Below are 21,048 nucleotides of genomic sequence, written 5' to 3' on the forward strand. Positions count from 1 at the left end.
TTTAATTCAATAAATACTATAATACAGCTATAAGAACGTAATTAATTTTAAAAAAATTTTGAAAATATGTTATGCAATTTTTTAGTTTAATCTTATTTTTAAAAAAAATTTTTTGCATCAGATTTTTTTTTTTCGGTTACGATAACTAGAGCAATTTGTATGTTTTTCAAAATGTGAAAGCTCATTTAGTTATTAATATTATAAAAAAGTACAAGTGCTGAGCTTTCTTATTCTAGAACATTTGGTGTTACCACCTTTAAGGAAATACCATGATTCTTTTTTTTTTAACATTCACCTTTTCTGTACTTAGCGCATTTATTTAATTTTCGGATATATTAATCTCCATGAGTTAATTACCAACTTTAAAACATGTGTTTTAGAATCCTTGTCATAAAGTTATTGCAAAATACACTATATGGATCTCAAACCAATATTTAAGTTAGAAAAATCCAAAAGTTGTTATAGAGTTGATGAATCATTATAGAAATCAATTTATTGCCAGCGAAGGCACGGTCAAAAACATAGTTAGCAATTTGAATGTGTGATGAAATCTAAAAGAAGTTTTTAATAATTAGCTTTCAGTAAGACTGTTTTTCAATTTTATATTATAATTAAAATTGAGAACAAAATGCTTTTAATCTTGTCTTCACTGTGAATAGCATCGATAATATTTAGTCAGATTTTAATGATAATGTGATTACTTTTCCTTATTTGAATGAAACATCTTAACAATTTTAAACTCTATCAAACTGACATTAGTAGTTCTAGTTCTGTGCAATCGAATTCTTAAATATTATAAATCATGCTGACTAATTTTCTTGTATAGTTTCTAATATATTATTTATTTAATTTAGTGTAATCGGGGTGGTTCAGATGGTCAATAAAACTGATGGAGCTTTTACAAAAGATGATGAAGAGGCGTTTGCAACATTTGCAGGCTACTGTGGACTTGCTCTTCACCATGCAAGAGTAATGTATTCTAAATTTAGAAGGAAAAAAATTGTCCATGATTATTAAATTCTGTGTACAGTGACGGAAAAAAACGGAACAACGTGAATAGCTTTTGATCTTATGATCGGATTTTCGCGGGCCTGACCTTAAATATACTAATAAATTAGTGAAGACGATATTTTAAGTTACGAAATTAGATGCGAAAACGTGCTTTCTCTGAATGAACATATTTTTCCAATGGATTCGGATTACAGACCCTCAAAATATGGGAGGTTGAAGCAATTTGGGTAACATTAAAGGGTACAAACTTCGTCCGCTCTCCTGGCCAAACTATTGTGACCATATTTCCCAGAATGCGGCTTCTTCTTTTTCTTCGTTTTAGGCACTACAGCCGGTTACCGGCCAAGATCGTCTCAGTCAATTTACCCCATCTAGCTCTCTATTCGATGTCACATTTCTCCGTCTGTTAACTCCCAAGTCCTTTAACCACTTCTCTACTCTAACCGCCTTCCTCTTTTTATTTTTCTCTCTGGATGTTTGGAAGGTTATTTTTTTAACAGGATTTTCAATGCTATATCGAAATACATGTCCCAGCTAGCTGATTTGAGAAACCTTGATTACTTTTACTATGTTTGGTTTTTTGTATTTTGATGGTAATTTGTGGTTGTAGCGAATTCTCCAGGATACGTTTTCTCTTACGGCATGAAAAATTTTTCTTCTTATTTTTCTCTTTAAAGTTACCAGTCTCTCTTCGTCTGCTTTGTTAATTTCCCAATAATCGCTGCCATATAAGACCATTGGTCTCCTTAATGTCTTGTACAACTATATTCTTGTTTCACATCTTATGTATTTAGATTTAAACTAGTTTCTCAATCCATGTTGGCTTCTGTTAGTCATGTTGATTGATTTGATTTAAATTTTTATCTCATTATTATTATCATTTACTATTGTGTCTAAATATTTAAATTGAGCTACTTGTTCAAATCATATTCGTTCATTCTCAGAGGTTGCAGAAACGTGATTCTATATGTTATTGATATGAATTTAGTTTATTCATCGTTTACTATGTTGACATGACAATCCTATGTTTTTTGCTTCTGTCTCGTGTGCTCAGAGAGCCTCTACTGTAGTGCCTTTGTTCTTCCCATGATATCGTCTGCAAATCGTCTGTAGTTGTACGGATTTAGCAATAAATGTGTTCTGTATTTGTATACCAGAGTCTCTAATTGCCTTTTCTAGAGCTAAATTAAACAGATGACATGATAGGGTGTCTCACTGTTTCAGTCCCTTTTTCAGTATAGAACGCATCTGATACTTCTGATCCCAATTTTAATTTACATTTTACTCTATTAAGTGTCATTCGTTGGAAGTTAACTAATTTTGGGGGGATTTCCCAACTCTGACATTCCCTGATACAATTCTCTATGATGCTATAGCAATCTGTTCCAGAATGTGGCTACCCTCCATAATTTTAGAGTGAGTAATCGAAATACGTCGAGAAAAAAAGGTATGTGTGTTTAGAAAAAGTACGTCTTTGTGTCTCCTTTCGTAACTTAAAACATCGTTTGTAGAAATTAATAAATGTGTTTTAGATTAGGCTTTCGAACCATTAAGGTCGAATTTCAGAGCATGTGAAAATCTAATCACATTACAACAAAAATTATTTAGATTTTTAATTTATTGCTTATTTATTTTTTTAAACTAATTTTTCTATTGATTGGTAACACCATTTTTATATGCAATTTTTTTTTTCGAATTTGATTCTGCGCAGAAACTAAGAAATGATCACTAAGAAATAATATAAATGGGTTGTTGTATAATGCTAAATTAAAAGTTGAAATAGTAAACCAAAAAGTGGAATGATTCATAAATGAACCAAGAAGCTTGTAAATGCCTGGAATGATTTTTTTATTTCTTTAATCGCGACTGTTTTTTTTCACGTGATTTGAAAAACAACCAAATAAAATAAACAATAGTGTTTTTTGTATCAATGAAAAAACTAAGCTAAAACACTTGTTTATCGCAGCTTATATTTACTATTAATTTTATATTCTGCAGTTAATAAGTCATTCTAAAACTTAAGCATATATAGTTATCGTATTACATACGATGCAAATTATTCCATGATAACAATATATTTATTTGCTATGGTTTGTTCTAAATCAATATTGGATGATAAATTAATCATTTTAAAACGCATAATAAATTTCGATCTTGAAATGCGTTTTGGTAATGGATAGTTTAATTAAACCGATATTTGAATATATATAAACTGACAAATCATTAACGAGGAAGACCAGATTCGAAAAATTAAAACATATTTTATTGCTGGAGAAAACCGAGACAATGTGAATGGTAACCATTAGAAGCACATTCAAGTTTCTTCATGCAAACAAACTGGTTCTGATATTTTTAATACCTCCTTTCTCGATGGTGATTTGCCAGATTTTAGATAATATTTTTCTTTTTTCCTCACTTGAATATCGGTGATTACGGAAAACCTTTGATATCACTCTCTATAAAAATTAAATGTTTTAAACTATTCTAGCTGTATGAGAAAATTCGAAGGTCTGAGCAAAAACATAAAGTTGCACTGGAAATATTATCTTATCATAATACATGCCGTGAAGATGAAGTGAAAGCACTCAAACAAATAAAACTAAGCGTAAATGTGGAGCAGCTTAAAAAGTAAGTGCTACTTTTGCCACTTCTTTTGATATACGCAGAATGTCTGGAAATTATGCTTTAATTATATTGATATAATTGGACAAAAAGTAAACTATACCCTACTGTGCCCACACCAGTTTTCTTGACCCTAGGGTCTGATGTGCTGGAGCGGAGTGGATGGTCAACCGAACGCGGAACCCCCAGGGTTTAGCCCCCAAACATGTTTGGTACTCATTTCATCGACCCATAGAATGGATGATAAGTTGAGTCGTGGTCCCAGGATAGAACCCTGTACCTGTCGCGAAACGTTACCACTCAACCATTGGGGTTCATAATTAGGCTAGTTACATCAAATTAGTTAAAGATGAAGCGAATCGAACTTATTAGCGTTGGCTTCGATATTTAATCCATATCCATTCATGTGCTCAAATCGCACCTTGAAACTAATAATTAAAAAAAGAAAGAAAGAAAGAAAAAAAATTGCCTGTTTTTTTATTTGAAAATATTGACAAATTTGTAAAGTTTATATTAGAATCGAATATAAACCAAAACCACTAAAAATGCGTTCTTTGATTGGATGAACCAAAATGAGCATACAAGTATAAATAAAGTATTTAGATATACAAATAAACACAAATAAAGTATTTAATAAATATTTTAGAAAATTATGAAATGTTCCTGTTTGACATTGCAAAAACTATTTTCTAGTTGTTGCAGAAGAGAAGTTAAAAATTAAAAAGAGATTAAATTAACAAACACCAAGCGTTGAATACTGCCTACTATCATTGCTACATTTCGAGAAAAAAAAAAGTAAATAAATAAATAAAATGACAGATGAATACTTAAACACTATGTAACTAACTAATTATTCTCTTGACACATGATGTATTTTTATAATCTTTTTTAAATGTTAGCGCTAACGTCTTCACGAACACCTAAAACTGTTTATCTTTGTGTCATAAAAATGAAAGAAAAAAAAATTTGCAAAGTATAGAAGCCGCTAAAGAAATTTTGAATTTATTGGTCTTTATTCCAATATATTTGGATAAAAACTATAACTATAATTGACTATAATTATAACTATAATAACTTGGTTTATAACTATAATTGGATAAAAACGAAATGGTCATCGGCAGAATTAATTCTGTCAAGAAGTTCTGAACCGAAATTGCAATTTAGCAGTTTTTACTCTAATAATTCATATTTGAAACATTGCAATCTAAAAATTTATATTAGTTGTTAATTTATTTAAAAAAGTAGTTTTTTTATTTTTTCATTAGTTTTGACTTTAACGCTGAGCTTTTGAGTTCTGATGAAAAGGTTTTGGCTGCTATATTTATGCTACAAGATCTCCCAAATGTACAAAAGTAGGTTATATTTCAAAGAAACATTTTATTTTATGCATCTTCCTCTTTCATAAATATTTTTCACATTTGTTCAATGGTTTATTTCTAGGTTCGTAAAAATTGACCAGGACTCTCTCATGCGTTTTGCTTTGACTGTCCGTAAAAACTACCGCCGAGTTCCTTACCATAATTGGACACATGGTTTTAGTGTAGCTAATTCAGTTTACGCTTTGCTTAAAAGTAATTCTTCCTTCAAACCTCTCGAGGTAAATGATGCTATTTTGCTTCTTAAAACAAAAAGTTTTTATTATTCAATGATTAAATAAGTATTTTAATTATTAGCTCTTATTATTCAGTTCTGACCAGTAAATCAGTCACGGCTATCCCCTGCATGGAATTCATTTTGATAATATGACATTTCTATATTTAAATATTTTAAGAAATTCAAATGCAACTGCTGTGCATTCCATTTTTTTTTCTGTTCATAATATTAACTGAACCATCTAAGAATGGGTTTAAGGGCACCCGGAAACTAAATCCTTTTTTCGACGAGTGCCGGACACAGCTTAAATTTACATATATTAGTGAAAAAGAATGAATTTTATGAGATACCGGGTGCTCCCAAAAACTGATTTAAAAAAAAGTCTAATTATTTTATTTTTACCCAAAATCGTATATAAATCGGAATATCCTGCAAGTAAGAGCCAAATGCATTTTTTTCTTTTTTGGTTCATAATATTGACTGATTTACCAAAGGGTGGGGAAAAGTTTAAGGGCACCCGGAAATTAAATGACTGACACTGCTTGAATTCACATATAAGTGAAAAAGAACGAAACTAATAAAATGCCGGGTGCTCCCAAACGATTTAAAATTATAAAAAAAACGTCTAATGATTTGATTTTTTTTCTTCCGAAAATAGTGTATAAATCCTGTAAGTAAAAGCCGAATAAAACGTCAAAGAGCTAACAGAGGAACAAATTTTTTTCCAACTCATTTCAAAATGAGGCTTTTTTTCATAGATATAAGCAATATCATCACACCTCGAGTAATTTCAATGACGAAAAATGTCGTTATTCTTATCGCAGTTCGTGTCTGACGAAATATTTAGTTATACCCAGTTTACAGTTAGCAAGTGGAAGGTAAAAATTTAAAACTTTATACATGCTTTACTCCACTTTTCTCTACTCCTTGCTCTAATGAGAAACAATTCCAAATCAGATAATTTATACCTTTCTAGGAACTTGCTCTATATGTCGCCTGCCTCTGTCATGATCTAGATCACAGAGGTAAGACAAACCAGTTTCTCGTTAGCTTCGCTTCCCCATTAGCTTCCATATACTCGACGTCTGTACTGGAGCATCATCATTTTAACATGACCGTCTCTATATTGCAGGTAATATATTTCTATTGTCAATTTAGAAATTAACCCCTTCTCTTCTCTGTTCTTTTTTTTTTTTTTTTTTTGAATTTCCAACCCAAAAAAAAAGGCTTTTTTTTATTGCTGAAAATTAATATATGTCCTATATGAATTCATATGTCCTATATGAATTCGAAAATGCAGAAATATTTTTGTCAGAAGCAGTTTTTTTTGTTGACCTATTGGTGGTGAAATATGTGATGCCCCGTCCACTGACCTCCAGTTTTCTCTGCAATGCACTCAAGTTTTATCGTAAAAAATACACTGTGATAACATATTTATTAACTCTATTGTTTTAAGGTGGTTAAGATAAATGTCTGCATAAAATATTTAATTAATAATTATTAAAATTAACTATTATTAAATATTTGCATAAAATAATTATTTTAAACAGTAATTAAAATTACATCATAACTATTTGGGTGTGCAACGGTAGCACCAATGAAAGCGAAATTACAGAAAGTACAAAATAATTTTTAATTAATTTGGGGAATTAAAAGAAGTCGAGAGTGTTTACGGAATGGATAATATGTAGGTGGAATTCCGATTTTATTTTCATTTTTTTTCCTTCTTAATATTTAATATTCTACGAATTTTTAATGCATGCTATTGGAATGATTGTAAACTAATGACAACTAAAGAGTTACAATTTTGCGACTGAAAGGGCATTTTTATTTATGAACACGAGTTTCTTTCTTTTTAAATTTTAACTTGTTAGTCATTGCAATTTTAAGTGCTTTTATCGCGAAGTTTTTCTTACTTTGTTTACTTTAAATAACTTAGTTTTACGTTTCGTTTTGCTGCGCAAAAGCTATAAGAATTAAAAACTTGAAACAGCAATGGAGTGTAAAAAACTTATTAGGGCAGTAACAGGGAGAACAATGGATTGAAAAAAAATTTAATTTTATATCAAGCTGTTAAATTCTTAGTGTTAAAAAGATCACTTATACTTATAAACTTAGCATTTTTTTTGTTGAAATTTTACTGTATTGAAAGTTATTGTAAGCTCAATACCTATCAAAAGTAACAGCAACAGCAAAAAAGATAAAAGGTTGCCAGATATAAATTTTAACGTCGATATCAAAGTTCTTTTTAAAAACTTAATTCAAGAGAGGCAAATGACACTTCTATTTGAACTTTTATATTGATTAACGACTAAAATTAATTTTTATTAATCTTTTCTTATTATGCCGTACATTATGTGTTCCTAAGTTTAAATTTTTTTTTCAAATAAAGTTGAATATTTTTCAAATCCAGAAAATTGTTCATTTCGCTATAAAACGTTGTTACAATAATGGTATAATACTTATATATTTTATAAACAAAGTGTTTTATGGGAAAATATCAACTTTTAAGAAAGAAAAAGAAAAATGATGGATGCGAAGCATTTATGGGCGTTGGTTAGCCGAATGAACAGGATGTGGAGCCTTCTAGAATAATATTAAATAGTTTCTGCCAAAAATGCAATTATGCTCAAATGATTTCGATAAAATGATTACGCGAATAATTTATGATTAATATTAAAAGTAGTATTTTTTGCGCATTTCTGAAAAACTATAAAATAGATAAATATTTTTTTTAATAAAACTAAAATAGACTGGATATACCACTATAACAGCCTTTAATACCTATATATTTATAGAAAACTATCAAAATGAAGCGAAAAAAATGCTGATTGATGATCGGAAATTAATACTAAGTAATAAAATAATTTTTTTTAATCGAAATTAAAGAAATTGCTAGTAAGGAAAGCAAGTGTATAGATATCAAAATCTATTTGAACCAATTTGATCACCAATTGAATTGCTTCACTTATCACTTTTCATTTTCTAATAATAATTTAATAAGCTTTAATGTTTTTCACCCGCATTCCTCAATAGTAATTAGCAAAATTTCAATAGAGTTATTTTTTTTCCATGCTTAAATGTCTACATCTATTGTGTAGTTTTTTTCCCTTCATATTTTACAAGCCTTCTGAAAATACACATTAACAGTGATAATTACTGAAAAACAAAATTGCTATGCTTATATAGTTTTCTAATTAATAAATCTTCTAATTACTGTTTTTTCTTTATTCAATCTAGCAAGACGGGCACAATATTTTAAGTAATCTTACTTCATCTGAATATAAGAAAGTAAGTATGTTGAAAAATTTTTAAGAATATTTTAAGAATACTTTTAAGTTTTATTAATTTTGTTATATTTTATAACCGTCATTGAACAGCCGACCCAATTTTGAGTTTTCAACTACTAATGTTCAACTCCGCAGCCTCATAATTTCGAACCCAATCCAAAAGACAAGGGAACTCCTAGATCTAGTATTGGGGGAAATTGGCCTTTGTGGAGGACTTATTGATTCCAACTTACCGGCATTCGCGTTATATGGAGAGGAAAATCACGAAAACATTCCAAATTTAGCCTAACAGCAAGAGACCTCAAACCTAAAATGTGTCTACCACTGAGGATATTTTAAGTCAGCACTGTGATCGGTGCGAGCCGGGTGTGGAATTCGTTTTGACCAGCCATAGCGGGGATTCTAACCCTGTTCACCTCATTGGAAGGCGAACGCTCTATCCCCTGAGCCACCACGCCTCATAAATCATTTATAGTGAAATGTATTAAATTAACATTGCAAGGTCATACCACATTTTATCTAAACAAAGCAACGATATTTGGTCTCAACTGTTCTTTCCGCGGAAGACGAAGTAAAGTACAATACGGAATACAACTTACACACTATTTCAGTATATTTTAAGCATACGCAAATACCATGCAGGCGAGTTTAAAATAAATTAACTGTATTTTAAAAAATTCACAAGAGCAAAACGAGAGATTATTTAATTATTTTTAAGCATTAATTTAAATAAAATTTGCACCAAATTTAATTATTTCTATTTTTATTCATTCTTTTCAAGGTACTGTACAATATCAAAAATTTCATCTTGGCAACAGATTTGTCATCATTTTTTCCAAATAAGGCAAAACTCAGCCAAATTGTAGAGAGTAATCTATTTGATTGGGATTCGCAAGATCACAGGTGAAGTATCAAGATCAATGTATTATTTTAAACGATCATAATTAATGTATAATTTTTTAAAATTTAAATTTTTACAAGTATCCTCAGAAAATTTTCGAGCATTGATTCTTGATTTTCCTATAGTGATACATAAAAAAAAATTTACACATGAAGATCTTGTCAAGTTTTTAGTTGCTGGTACTATATATTTTTTATACACCGAAAAAAAATCTAGTAAAATTACCGTACTTTTTGATGCTGACATTTTTATAAAAAAATAAATAAATAATTCTGGCTAATAAAACCAACCAAAATATACGGTATTTGAGTCATTCAATTGTACTTTTTCCGTTCATATGGCAATGATATTTGATAAACGTGGTAAAATTACCAAATTTTACCACATTTATCAAATTTTATCACATATTATAAAACCACAGTTTATTGCTAATTTTGCCAAAATCATTACCAAAGTGTTTCGGTAATAAATACCAAGCTTTTCGGTGTTTCCATAGATCCCTGGACTGGGCATAGACACATCCTCTAGGCTGAAGGATTGAATGGTGTGAAAAATAATTTTTTTAAAAAATTACTTTTACTTTTAAAAAATTGTCATCTTAGTTCATTTATTAATAAATTATTTAAGTAAATATTAATTACCCAGATAAAACTAGATATTTATTGTTAATTAACAAAATGAATATTTTTCACAAGATTAGATTAAAAAAATAATTAGATTGGGGGTTATCAATTACTCCTATAAATATGTCAATGACCTCTAGTAACCCTCAACAAAGCTGGAGGGATGCTGATAAATACGTACAGATTGTAGGCCGTCAATTGCTGATTCCTTCACGATGATCGGCAGCATATCAAGAAGTGTTGGGTAATCGTTTTCCCTGTGCTTTTTAATCAGCAAATGCTGGGCTTATAACGGCTTGCTGAGTTCAATGGCAGACAGTACGAGCCAGCGAGTATTATGGGTCAGTATTATGGACCTCCCATAATACTGACAACCATTCACTTTTGTACCAGTGATGAAAGTGACGGAAAGTGTACGCTTACGCGTTGTCTTAGTTGCTGGCTTCCAGCGATTTTGTGATACTGGACCAATAGATCTGCGGTGCTCGCCACTCTCACCAGTCTTACCGCCAGCTTGGCGATTTAAGATCTTCAGGTAAAAGCAACCCTGTGATCCTAGTGATATATATTCTGTCCTTCAGAGGAAGAACAGCCACTTACCTTTTCAACTTTTTCACTAGCTAGCTTGGTCGCAGGACGACCCATAATGTTTAATTTAGTTTATGTTATATTGATGTTTGTGTTCATGAAATAAATATGCTTTAAGAGAAACCCGCATTTCGTACTCACTTCAGTGGTGATCCGGACGTGATCTATTGCTGCAATGATATTGTTTAATTTAGTTTATGTTATATTGATGTTTGTGTTCATGAAATAAATATGCTTTAAGAGAAACCCGCATTTCGTACTCACTTCAGAGGTGACCCGGACTTCGTAACATGCTAAAATCAACTTTCATGGAAGAACCCTTGGATTATACTGTATGAATTATGGCATTACAAAGCTAGCTGGCGACGATTCAAGTATGTTTTTATGGTCATTCGCTTGGTTTAGGTATGCAATTTCTCCCTCTTAGTCATTAAGTTATCAGTGGTAGTATTTATATTTAGGTAACTAGTCAATTCTAAACTTAAAATGCTTGTCAAATTACGTTAATACATGAATTAGTTTTAGCTGTTTAAACTTGCTTCTATTTAAAGTTCAAAATGCCAAATGAAGGTGAGCAGAATCTTGCCGAAGCACAAATTGCTCGTATAGCTGTTAAACTACCACCAATATGGAGAAATAATATCAAACTTTGGTTTGTTCAGGCAGAAAGCAATTTTGATTTATCAGGAATTACTAACGACCAAACTAAATATAACAATATCATTGCAGCAATAGACCCAGGGACTTTATCAGCAGTTTCAGATATTTTGTTTAATCCTCCAACTGCAAATAAATACCATACTCTTAAAGAAAGACTTATCGCGGAATTTACAGACTCTGAAAGTAAGCAAATCCGTAAACTTCTTTCTGAATTACAATTAGGAGACGACAAACCGTCCCATTTATTGAGGAAAATGCAAACGCTGGCAGGTACATCTTTAAATGAGGATTTTTTGAAAACCTTATGGCTGCAGCGTTTACCATCAGAGATACAAACAATTCTTTCCGTTAGCCCAGAGTCGCTAGAAAATTTAGCTAAGCTAGCGGATAAAATAGCCGAAGTTAGAACGGATTCCCTTCCAAATGTTTGTGCAACGAATAACGCCACGAGTTCGAATCCCTTACTCTCAGCAAAAACACGAGAAAATCCGTCAACATCGAACCCGCTATATCAGGAAGTATGTGCACTTCGCCAGCAAATAGCTGCACTTAGCCAGCAAGTTGAAAAATTTTCTCGCGAGAGATCACGCAATCGTTCTCGAACAAGATATAATAATTTTCGTAGATATACATCTAGCTCTAGGGATCGGAAAAGATCGTCTGAAATCTGTTTTTATCATTCGAAATTCGGCCAAAAAGCTAGAAAATGTTGTTCACCGTGTTCATACAACAATAACCAGGAAAACTAAAACCGGCTGTCGCTATTACAGCGACAAAAGATCCGACAGCCGTACGTTCGTGTCGCTTATTTGTATATGATAAAAAAACTCATTTAAAATTTTTAGTGGACTCAGGTTCAGATGTGAGCTGCTTGCCCGTCCCAAAAATGATTAAAAATTTACATCCTGGTCCCTTACAGTTAACTGCAGCTAATAATTCAAAAATTTTTACCTACGGAAGTAAATTATTGAACATTAATTTAGGATTACGAAGAGACTTTAAATGGAAATTTTTAGTTGCTACGGTGCCTATTCCAATTATAGGAGCAGATTTTTTAGAGCACTTTGGACTGTTGATAGACCTAAAACGTCGTAAATTAATTGATGGTGTCACTAATCTTTCTTTATTGGGCATAACTGCCAAAACTAATGTTTTTTCAGTAAAATTAATTTCAGGTGACACATATTATCATAAATTATTATCAAATTTTCCGGAATTAACTAAATTAACACCAAAAATTAAGCAGGCGTGTCATAATACTGTGCATTACATCGATACAACTGGTCCGCCTATACACAATAAACCTAGGCGATTAAGTCCAAAAATTTACGATGTTGTAAAACAGGAATTTCAGTTTATGTTAGAGCAGGGTATTTGCCGGCCTTCGAAGTCACCATGGTCGTCTCCACTCCATGTCGTTACTAAAAGCTCGGGAAGTATTCGACCAGTTGGAGACTATAGGAAATTAAACGCCGTGACAACTCCGGATCGGTACCCTATTCCCCATATACAAGATTTCACACACGCGCTGAATAACAAAAATATTTTTTCTAAGATTGATATAGTCCGTGCTTATTTTCATATCCCAGTACACCCAGATGACATACAAAAAACTGCTGTGTGTACGCCTTTTGGGCTTTTTGAGTTTCCCTTCTTAAATTTCGGTCTATGTGGAGCCGCGCAAACTTTTCAGAGGTTCATGAATGAAATTCTGGGAGATTTGCCTTTTTGCTATGTTTACCTCGATGATATCCTTATTTTTAGTGAATCAGAAGAACAGCATAAAATGCATGTTCAAACCGTGTTTCAAAAATTAAATGAATACGGTTTAACGGTAAATGTATCAAAATGTCTGTTTGGTGTGCCAGAGATTTCATTTTTAGGCCACTTAATAACTAAGGATGGCACCAAACCATTACCCAATAAAGTAGACCCTATTTTAAATTACCCACAACCAAAATCAATTAAGGAATTGAGAAGATTTCTCGGACTTCTAAATTTTTTTCGTCGTTTTCTACCTCGCGCAGCTCATAACCAAACTCACTTAAACGATTTTTTAAAAGGCTCAAAGCGCAATGATAATCGTATGATTAACTGGTCAGAACAAGCAATAAGCGAATTCCAAAACTGTAAAACTCTTTTAGCGAACGCTACGCTGCTTGCTCATCCTAACCCCGATGCAAATTTAGTACTGCAAGTAGATGCCTCGGATTTTGCTATTGGGGGAGCATTATTTCAAACAGAAAATGAACATCTTCAGCCGTTAGCATTTTTTTCGCGCAAGTTATCCGAAACTGAAAAACGCTATAGCGCATATGATAGGGAGTTGCTTGCTGCATACGCTTCAATCAAACAATTCAGGTATATGCTCGAAGCACGAAATTTCGTTTTGTTCACAGATCACAAACCACTCACCTATGCATTTAAGCAAAAGTTAGATAAATTTTCACCACGTCAAGCTCGTCAATTAGATTTTATATCGCAGTTTACAACAGATCTAAGACACCTAAATGGTTCTGACAATATAACTGCAGATGCGTTATCAAGAATAGCATCTATAAATATGCCAAATCCTATAGATTACAGCGAAATTGCAAAAGCTCAGGAAAATGACAAAGAATTGAACTATTTAATCAAAAATTCTCAAAGTTTGGATTTAAAAAAAGTAAATATGCCAGATTCGAACACTATTTTATATTGTGATATTTCTACTAAAAACGTTAGACCTTTTATTCCAAAACAATTTCGTAAACAAATATTTGATACTATTCATAACTTATCACACCCAGGAATAAAAGCAACTAATAAATTGATTAGTAATAGATTTATTTGGCCTAATTTGAATAGAGATTGTAATGTGTGGTCTAGACACTGCATTCCATGCCAGAAATCTAAAATAATAAGGCATACTAAATCGCCTATTTTTAATTTTCCAATACAGTCCAAACGCTTTGACCATACACATCTTGATATCGTTGGCCCATTACCACCATCTAAAGGATTTTCATACTGCCTGACAATGATCGACAGATACACTAGATGGGTGGAAGCTGTTCCAATTCCTGACATTACAGCGGAGACAGTAGCGGAAGCTTTCTTCAAAACCTGGATTGCTCGCTTTGGATCACCTTCAGTGATAACGACCGACCAGGGTCGCCAGTTCGAAAGTAGACTCTTCAAAGCGCTAGCACAACTTCTGGGCATCAAAAGAGTTCGATCCTCACCTTACCATCCTCAAAGTAATGGGATGATAGAACAATTGCACCGACCCTTGAAAGCTGCACTCAAGGCCTACAGTACAGACCATTGGTCAGACGCCTTACCAGCTATCCTGTTGGGTTTTCGAGCAGCATATAAGGAAGATCTACAGTCATCATCAGCAGAGCTCGTGTACGGGACAACACTTCGTCTTCCAGGAGAATTTTTTGACTCAACAACAATGGACTCGTCCCCAATTCAACTAGTCGAGGATTTAAAGAAACATTTCTCTACTATCAGACCATCTCCAGCTTCCAGCCACTTTACAAAGTCAGTGTTTGTGCATCCAGCCTTAAAAGAATGTAGTCACGTCTTCATTAGGAATGATGCTGTGAAGAAACCCTTGCAAGCCCCTTACGATGGACCTTTTAAAGTGATTCAGAGAACTGATAAAACTTTTGAAGTTGATATTAGAGGTCGGAAGTCGACAATCTCCATAGATCGTGTGAAACCTGCCTTCATTGAAAGTGAATTATTACAACCTTCTGAAATAACTAAGACTCTAAAGTTTTTAATACCGTGTACTCCTGTAATGCGGGAGACCAAAAATAGGTTTGGAAGAACTGTGCGTTTTCCAAAAAAGTATAGTAAGTGATACACTGCGGGGGGAGTGTGCGGTGCTCGCCACTCTCACCAGTCTTACCGCCAGCTTGGCGATTTAAGATCTTCAGGTAAAAGCAACCCTGTGATCCTAGTGATATATATTCTGTCCTTCAGAGGAAGAACAGCCACTTACCTTTTCAACTTTTTCACTAGCTAGCTTGGTCGCAGGACGACCCATAATGTTTAATTTAGTTTATGTTATATTGATGTTTGTGTTCATGAAATAAATATGCTTTAAGAGAAACCCGCATTTCGTACTCACTTCAGATCTGTCACAACTGGGGAAAAGTGGTAGTACAAAAGTATTTTTTTTTGGATTCCATTTTTATAAAACGAAGTCGTTCTCTAAACTGCATATGTATAATGCATGTAATGTAACGGCATATATGTAATGTATGCCATAATGTATTAATTACGTAATTATTTGTATTTGGACCACAATGCCTTTTTTAACAAAATGGCAGCTAACATAAATAAATACAACCATTTTTGTTTTAATCTAGGTATTTCTCATAAATAGACTTTTTATGGCCAAGCATTAATGGGTTTAACTCTCATAGTCCTAATTCCAACACAACTTTTACCCAAATTAAAATGTCTGTTTATAATATTATTTTGTTTTCCCTATCAAACCCTAAAAAATAATTTGAGCCAATTTTGAGACAAAACACATAAAAGTTGCTTGTGTAATGTTTAGGTTATTGTTGGAAGCCTTGATAATGACAGCGTGTGACTTATGCGGAAGTTCGAAGGGCTGGGATCAACAAAAACAAATTGTTGAAGTAATTTTTGAGGAGTTTTATAATCAAGTAAGTGTGATGTGTAAGGTAAGTAAACATTATTAGAACATAAATGTAACAAATTAAACAAATAATTTATTACTATTCTACTTACTAATCATGCTTGACATCTGAAATATAATTTCCACGCAATTTCTCAAAACCTCATTTTACTTGAAATTGCGATTTTCAGAATTCTGAAATAAATATTTTTATTAATATAAATGTATTCCAAAACTTTTTTTTTCTTCTTTATATTTAAAAAATACCTTAAATTTATGAGAAATAAAAATGCGTATTTTTACAGTTTATAAACAAGTAACAACTTTTAATGGAATTCATTTTAAATTGTTTCGTAAGAAAAACTGTCCTGATTTCAGGGAGATGTTGAAAAATCACAAGGGATGCAGCCTCTTCCAATCATGGACCGAAGCAAAAGTGGTGAACAGCCCGATTCGCAGGTATAGTAAAATAAACAAAATAGAAAGTAACAGCGCCATCTTTTAACATCGATTAACAGCGCCATCTTTTGACAAACTTTCTAACGAATTGTGAAATTTGATTGGAATAAATAACTGGTTTCCTATTTCTATCTCCTAATTTCCATTGAATGATTAATTAAACCTTCGTTCATTGTTAAGGCACCTGATCTAAGTAAAGTAAACATTATTTATTACATGTAGAATTCTTTTTTCTGCAAACTTTTAATTCGAATGTTTTTTTTTAAAAAAAATTTTAATATTTATTCTTTTATTTCAAAAAAAGAAAAATTGGGAAGGAAAAAAACATATATGAAAAATGCACCATAAAGTCTTCGAACATATTTATTTTAATTTAGATTTCTGTTTAAAAAAAAAGTACTGTTTTAAAAGTATAACCGAATATAAAAAATAATCATTAGAAACTACAGACCTCTACTTAGTTGAGGAGTTGTAATTTTAAAAGTACGCCCTTTTTCCTTTTTCTGAATAAACATACTTGCTTTTTGGCGGATTTGGATTTTTGACCCACAAAATATGAAAGGCAGCCGCAATCAGGGAAATATGGCCCCAATAGATTGGTCAAGAGGGCGGTCTAAAGTTTGGACACTTTAATGTTTTACGTATTTCGCCATATATCTGGAATTAATCCAAAACTAAATTCTATGCAAAAAAATAAATAATTGTTTATTATTTTATTCAATGCGTAAGAGTCATGTGTAAAAGTGAGTGTGGGTCACTACCAGCGTGAGTGTGCGTAAACATTTATTTAGAGTATTGGGTTGATGTCGCACCAATGACAAGGAGTGCATTAAAAGTGTTAGCCAGGTATAAATCAATACAACAAATCATACTTGCTTATTGCTTTATGTGAAATACATGAAATCAAAAACGACAGTTTTGTTTTATGACCATTTTGAATTACATATCTTTTTTTCGTTGAATTAAATGAGATAAAGATTTTTAAACAAAATTTAATTTCACAGGTTGGATTTTTGAAAGGAATCTGCATTCCATGCTATGAGCTTTTACATGCTTTAATTCCGGAATCTAAGCCCATGCTGAACGGATGTAGGTAATGATGATAAAATATAATAAAATAATAATGATTAAAATGAAATTGCTTGATGATAAATGATTTTTTAAACTAAGATGTCATGTAATAACCTAGCTATTGTCAGTAAAAATAATCCTTCGTAATAATTCGTTGTCTTAACTTCATAATAATAGATGAAATAGCTGTGCCTTCAAGATAAAGATAATTGTAAAAAGGAAGTATTTTATAAAGTTAAATAATAAAGAGAAAGCATATAAAATCGTTTTGTTTAGAAAGACTTCTAGGTCAGCCTAGAGTATCATATTTCGTAATAGCAACAACGGTGATCAGCTGTTCCACCTTCTCGGCTCTATATTGAATACTGACCCTATTGACTTTAAAAGCATTGCTCTGAATTAACTATATCTTACGAATTATCGACTTTGCGACTCTGTAAAATAAAATACGAACAAAAATAATTAGAAAAGTGCCACCATTCGCATTGGAAAATAATAATTAGTAGTAAATACAAAGTAAAAAATGTGACATGACCCCCAAGGTCAAACTAGTGCCTTAAAATTTTCAGCAACACCGTCAGGCTCATTAAAGCTTAAAATTGTGACAAAGAAAAAAAATTTCATCGATCGCATTGTAAAATATAGATAAGAAAAATTACGGGAATGTAAAAAGAACCCTCCTCCAACTTAGGCGCTGAACATGTCATTTTTTCTCAACTATTCAAGCATAAAATAATAAATACATTGACAAAAAAAAATAAGAATGGCACCTATCATACCTCGATATCTCAAATAAAAGCACAGAAATCAATTAGTGCGCTCTAACACTACTCAATAAAACTCCAATATCTAAAAATCGTTAGGGCTACCCGGTGCCCTCCTTAGAGCCGACCTTAAGTCAACATCTACTTTCACTTTAAATTTTATAGCTGTTTATGGAGCGTACAGATCAGTCAAATACCATAATTATTTCATTCTTTAATTAAGATTAATTACAGCACAAAATGAACGGTATATAGTTCATAATTCTCCTATAGCATCGTAATTTGCAATCACGATATTCGTAGCTCTGCTAAATAAATGTCCTTAAGTACAATAAATGCAAAATTAAAATTTGGAATAATACAATGCTATAATTATTATACAATTTTAACTATAAAATATTGTTGAAGGGATAATAATTTAGCAATGATTAAATTGTTTGTCGATCAATAGGTCTAATTTGGAGAAATGGGAGTCTATTGCTAAGAAGAAGACAGAAGACGCTGCCGAAGTTGAGATCGAGAATTCTTAGGAAAGCTAAGAAGCAAGAAAAACTACGCAAAGATACCTAATACCATTGAGTTTTAAGAAGATGATTATTGATTCTTGTATGCAAAATGTAAATTCAAAGTAAAATTTGAAATTTCGAAAAAATTAGTCATGATATTGAAAATAAAATACAAATCATGGTAAAATAAAAGCTTTGCCAAAAAAGGGAAAGAAAGAGAAAAGTATTATTTTTTTAAAAATCAAATTCAAGTCGTAGGTAGTGCTTATATAGAATAAATTAATGAAAAATGCTCAGTAACTGAATACGAGGGATAGTATTCAAAAGTTCAATAGAAACAATTAATTTGCATCCTCAACGCAAACGCGGATCTATCCTGGTTTTCATAAGATTGTTGTAAAAAAGAAGTATATAATAAAGTTTTATGAAGAGAAAACATACAAAATCGTTTTGGTTAGAAAAGCTTCAGTGTGAGTATAGAGTATCTTTCACACGAATTCGTTACTTTGCAACTCAATAAAATAATATATAGACAAAAACAATTGGGAGAATGTCACCAAATGCATCCAAAAATTAATTAGAACTAAATAAAAACGTGACGTGACCCTCAGGTCAGGCTCGTACCATGCCCTCTGCTGAAGTACAATTAACCATACTCACCATTACCATTAACTCTTGCAAAGTTGCAACAAAAGCATATACCTACTGGCCTATTTGTCTCTTTTACGTTAAATACATAAAAAAAGTTTTAAAAAATTCGTTCATAAATATTACTATGGGTATATACTGCAAATATGACGCTCATACTTTTAATTTAAATGAATTTGGTGAATCAAAACTTTAGAAATATGCCCGTGAGATTTTAACTCATAAACATACTCCATTAATTAAACTAAGCAAGTTTGTGCGGAAAGTGTAATAAGTTCTTGTATATAACCCTAAAAAAGAAAAGCAACATGGACTTTTCCCCAATTTTAAAACATATGTGTTATTACTTAACTGTACAGATTTTTGCACAATCTAAAGCACTTCTCTGTGTGTTCTGGAGAATGTAATTTTTTTAAAAAATTTCGACAAAAAAATATGAATGAATGAAATTTTTAACATATGGCACCCAAATATTTTTTTAAAAACTATCTATAAATATTTCTAGCTATATATGGACTTTCGGAAAATATGATGCTCTCATTTTATCATGAAACCAATTTCCAATAAATCATCTGTTTCAAAAAAAAAGAAAAAAAAATTAAATTCGACAATTCCCCACCCTATATATGATCTGAACTGTTGATTGCTAAGCATTATTAAAATAAAACGACTTCTGATTAAAAATCCAGATCGTCTGATTCCTCAAATCCATTACTTTAAAATCCGTATTCCTAGAAAATTGGATGCTCCGATTTCACACAAAAAGCAGGATTATCAGAACAAAAAGCCTTATTTTTCATCAGGAAAACAGGACAACTATAAACCCTGCAATTATAACGATTTTTTCAAAATTTTAAATCATATATATTTAAAAAAAAAATTCGACATTGAAGTAGTTTTATTTAGATGTAAAATTTCGCCTTTTCTTATTATCCACATTCGTAGTCTTTTCTGCTTCGTAGTCTATAATGAAGAATACTTTTTTTAAATAAGAATTCATTAAATAGTTATTGGATTAGAACTTTTTCTATAGAAAAATTGTTAGAATAATGGAGTAGTTTTCGAAGTCTACTTAAAAAAAAAGATTATTTTTCTAATACATTACTTTGGGATGATGGAGTATTTCTCAAATAGTTTATACTAACATTATTAATCTATAATGCAATTATGAGAAATTTTTCAAATATATTAGATTTTTCAAAAATATTCGATTCCAACTATTACTTGATTTGAACAAAATCGGTCGAATAACTCATAACAAAAAAAAAAAAAATTTTTTTTAAATAAACGACTTTTCAATATTAAATAAAATCAATTCTAAAAAAGGAAGTTTCTTTTATTCCATTTTACTATAGAAAAAAATAAGCACTTCTGAACTTAAAAAAGTATAATCAACGTAAAATTACTTACAAGAAATTTTTTCAAAAACTTGTCCAGCAATAAATAATAATAATTACAGATAACTTAATTTCTGTGTTTTAAAAAACGACTAAATATAACTAACATAAATATATTATCTGATCAATATATCTTTCTTTTAAAATACTCTAAGTATAAACTTACTTTCAGCGTCATCTTAGTAATGTAAAAAATAAATAAAAAGAATAATCAATATTGTTTGAATGGGTAAGGAAAACAAATATCGTTTGAAAAAAATTATTTTTGTCATG

General features: G+C 31.3%; 1 protein-coding gene across 5 annotated transcripts in view; it reads left to right on the top strand.

The window, feature by feature from the left end:
* The window catches only part of LOC122273937 (putative 3',5'-cyclic phosphodiesterase pde-5), a 42,137-nt gene extending 23,261 nt beyond the window's left edge, over positions 1–18,876 (top strand). For 3 of the 5 annotated variants that reach the window (XM_087150085.1, XM_087150086.1, XM_087150084.1), the window contains exons 16-26: positions 855–969; positions 3,500–3,639; positions 4,899–4,985; positions 5,074–5,230; positions 6,203–6,358; positions 8,467–8,517; positions 9,298–9,419; positions 15,847–15,958; positions 16,309–16,389; positions 17,394–17,478; positions 18,676–18,876. In XM_087150085.1, the coding sequence (XP_087006211.1) occupies positions 855–969; positions 3,500–3,639; positions 4,899–4,985; positions 5,074–5,230; positions 6,203–6,358; positions 8,467–8,517; positions 9,298–9,419; positions 15,847–15,958; positions 16,309–16,389; positions 17,394–17,478; positions 18,676–18,794 (1,225 nt within the window). In that variant the 3' untranslated portion in view covers positions 18,795–18,876. Of the gene's footprint in view, positions 1–854; positions 970–3,499; positions 3,640–4,898; positions 4,986–5,073; positions 5,231–6,202; positions 6,359–8,466; positions 8,518–9,297; positions 9,420–15,846; positions 15,959–16,308; positions 16,390–17,393; positions 17,483–18,675 lie in introns of all 5 variants that reach the window. The other 2 variants (XM_087150088.1, XM_087150087.1) reach the window with 1 other exon arrangement.
* The last annotated feature ends 2,172 nt before the right edge of the window (positions 18,877–21,048 follow it).

The sequence above is a fragment of the Parasteatoda tepidariorum genome, chromosome 8, assembly GCF_982258835.1.
Source record: "Parasteatoda tepidariorum strain Cologne lab strain chromosome 8, Ptep-v5.0, whole genome shotgun sequence".
NCBI lineage: Eukaryota > Metazoa > Arthropoda > Arachnida > Araneae > Theridiidae > Parasteatoda > Parasteatoda tepidariorum.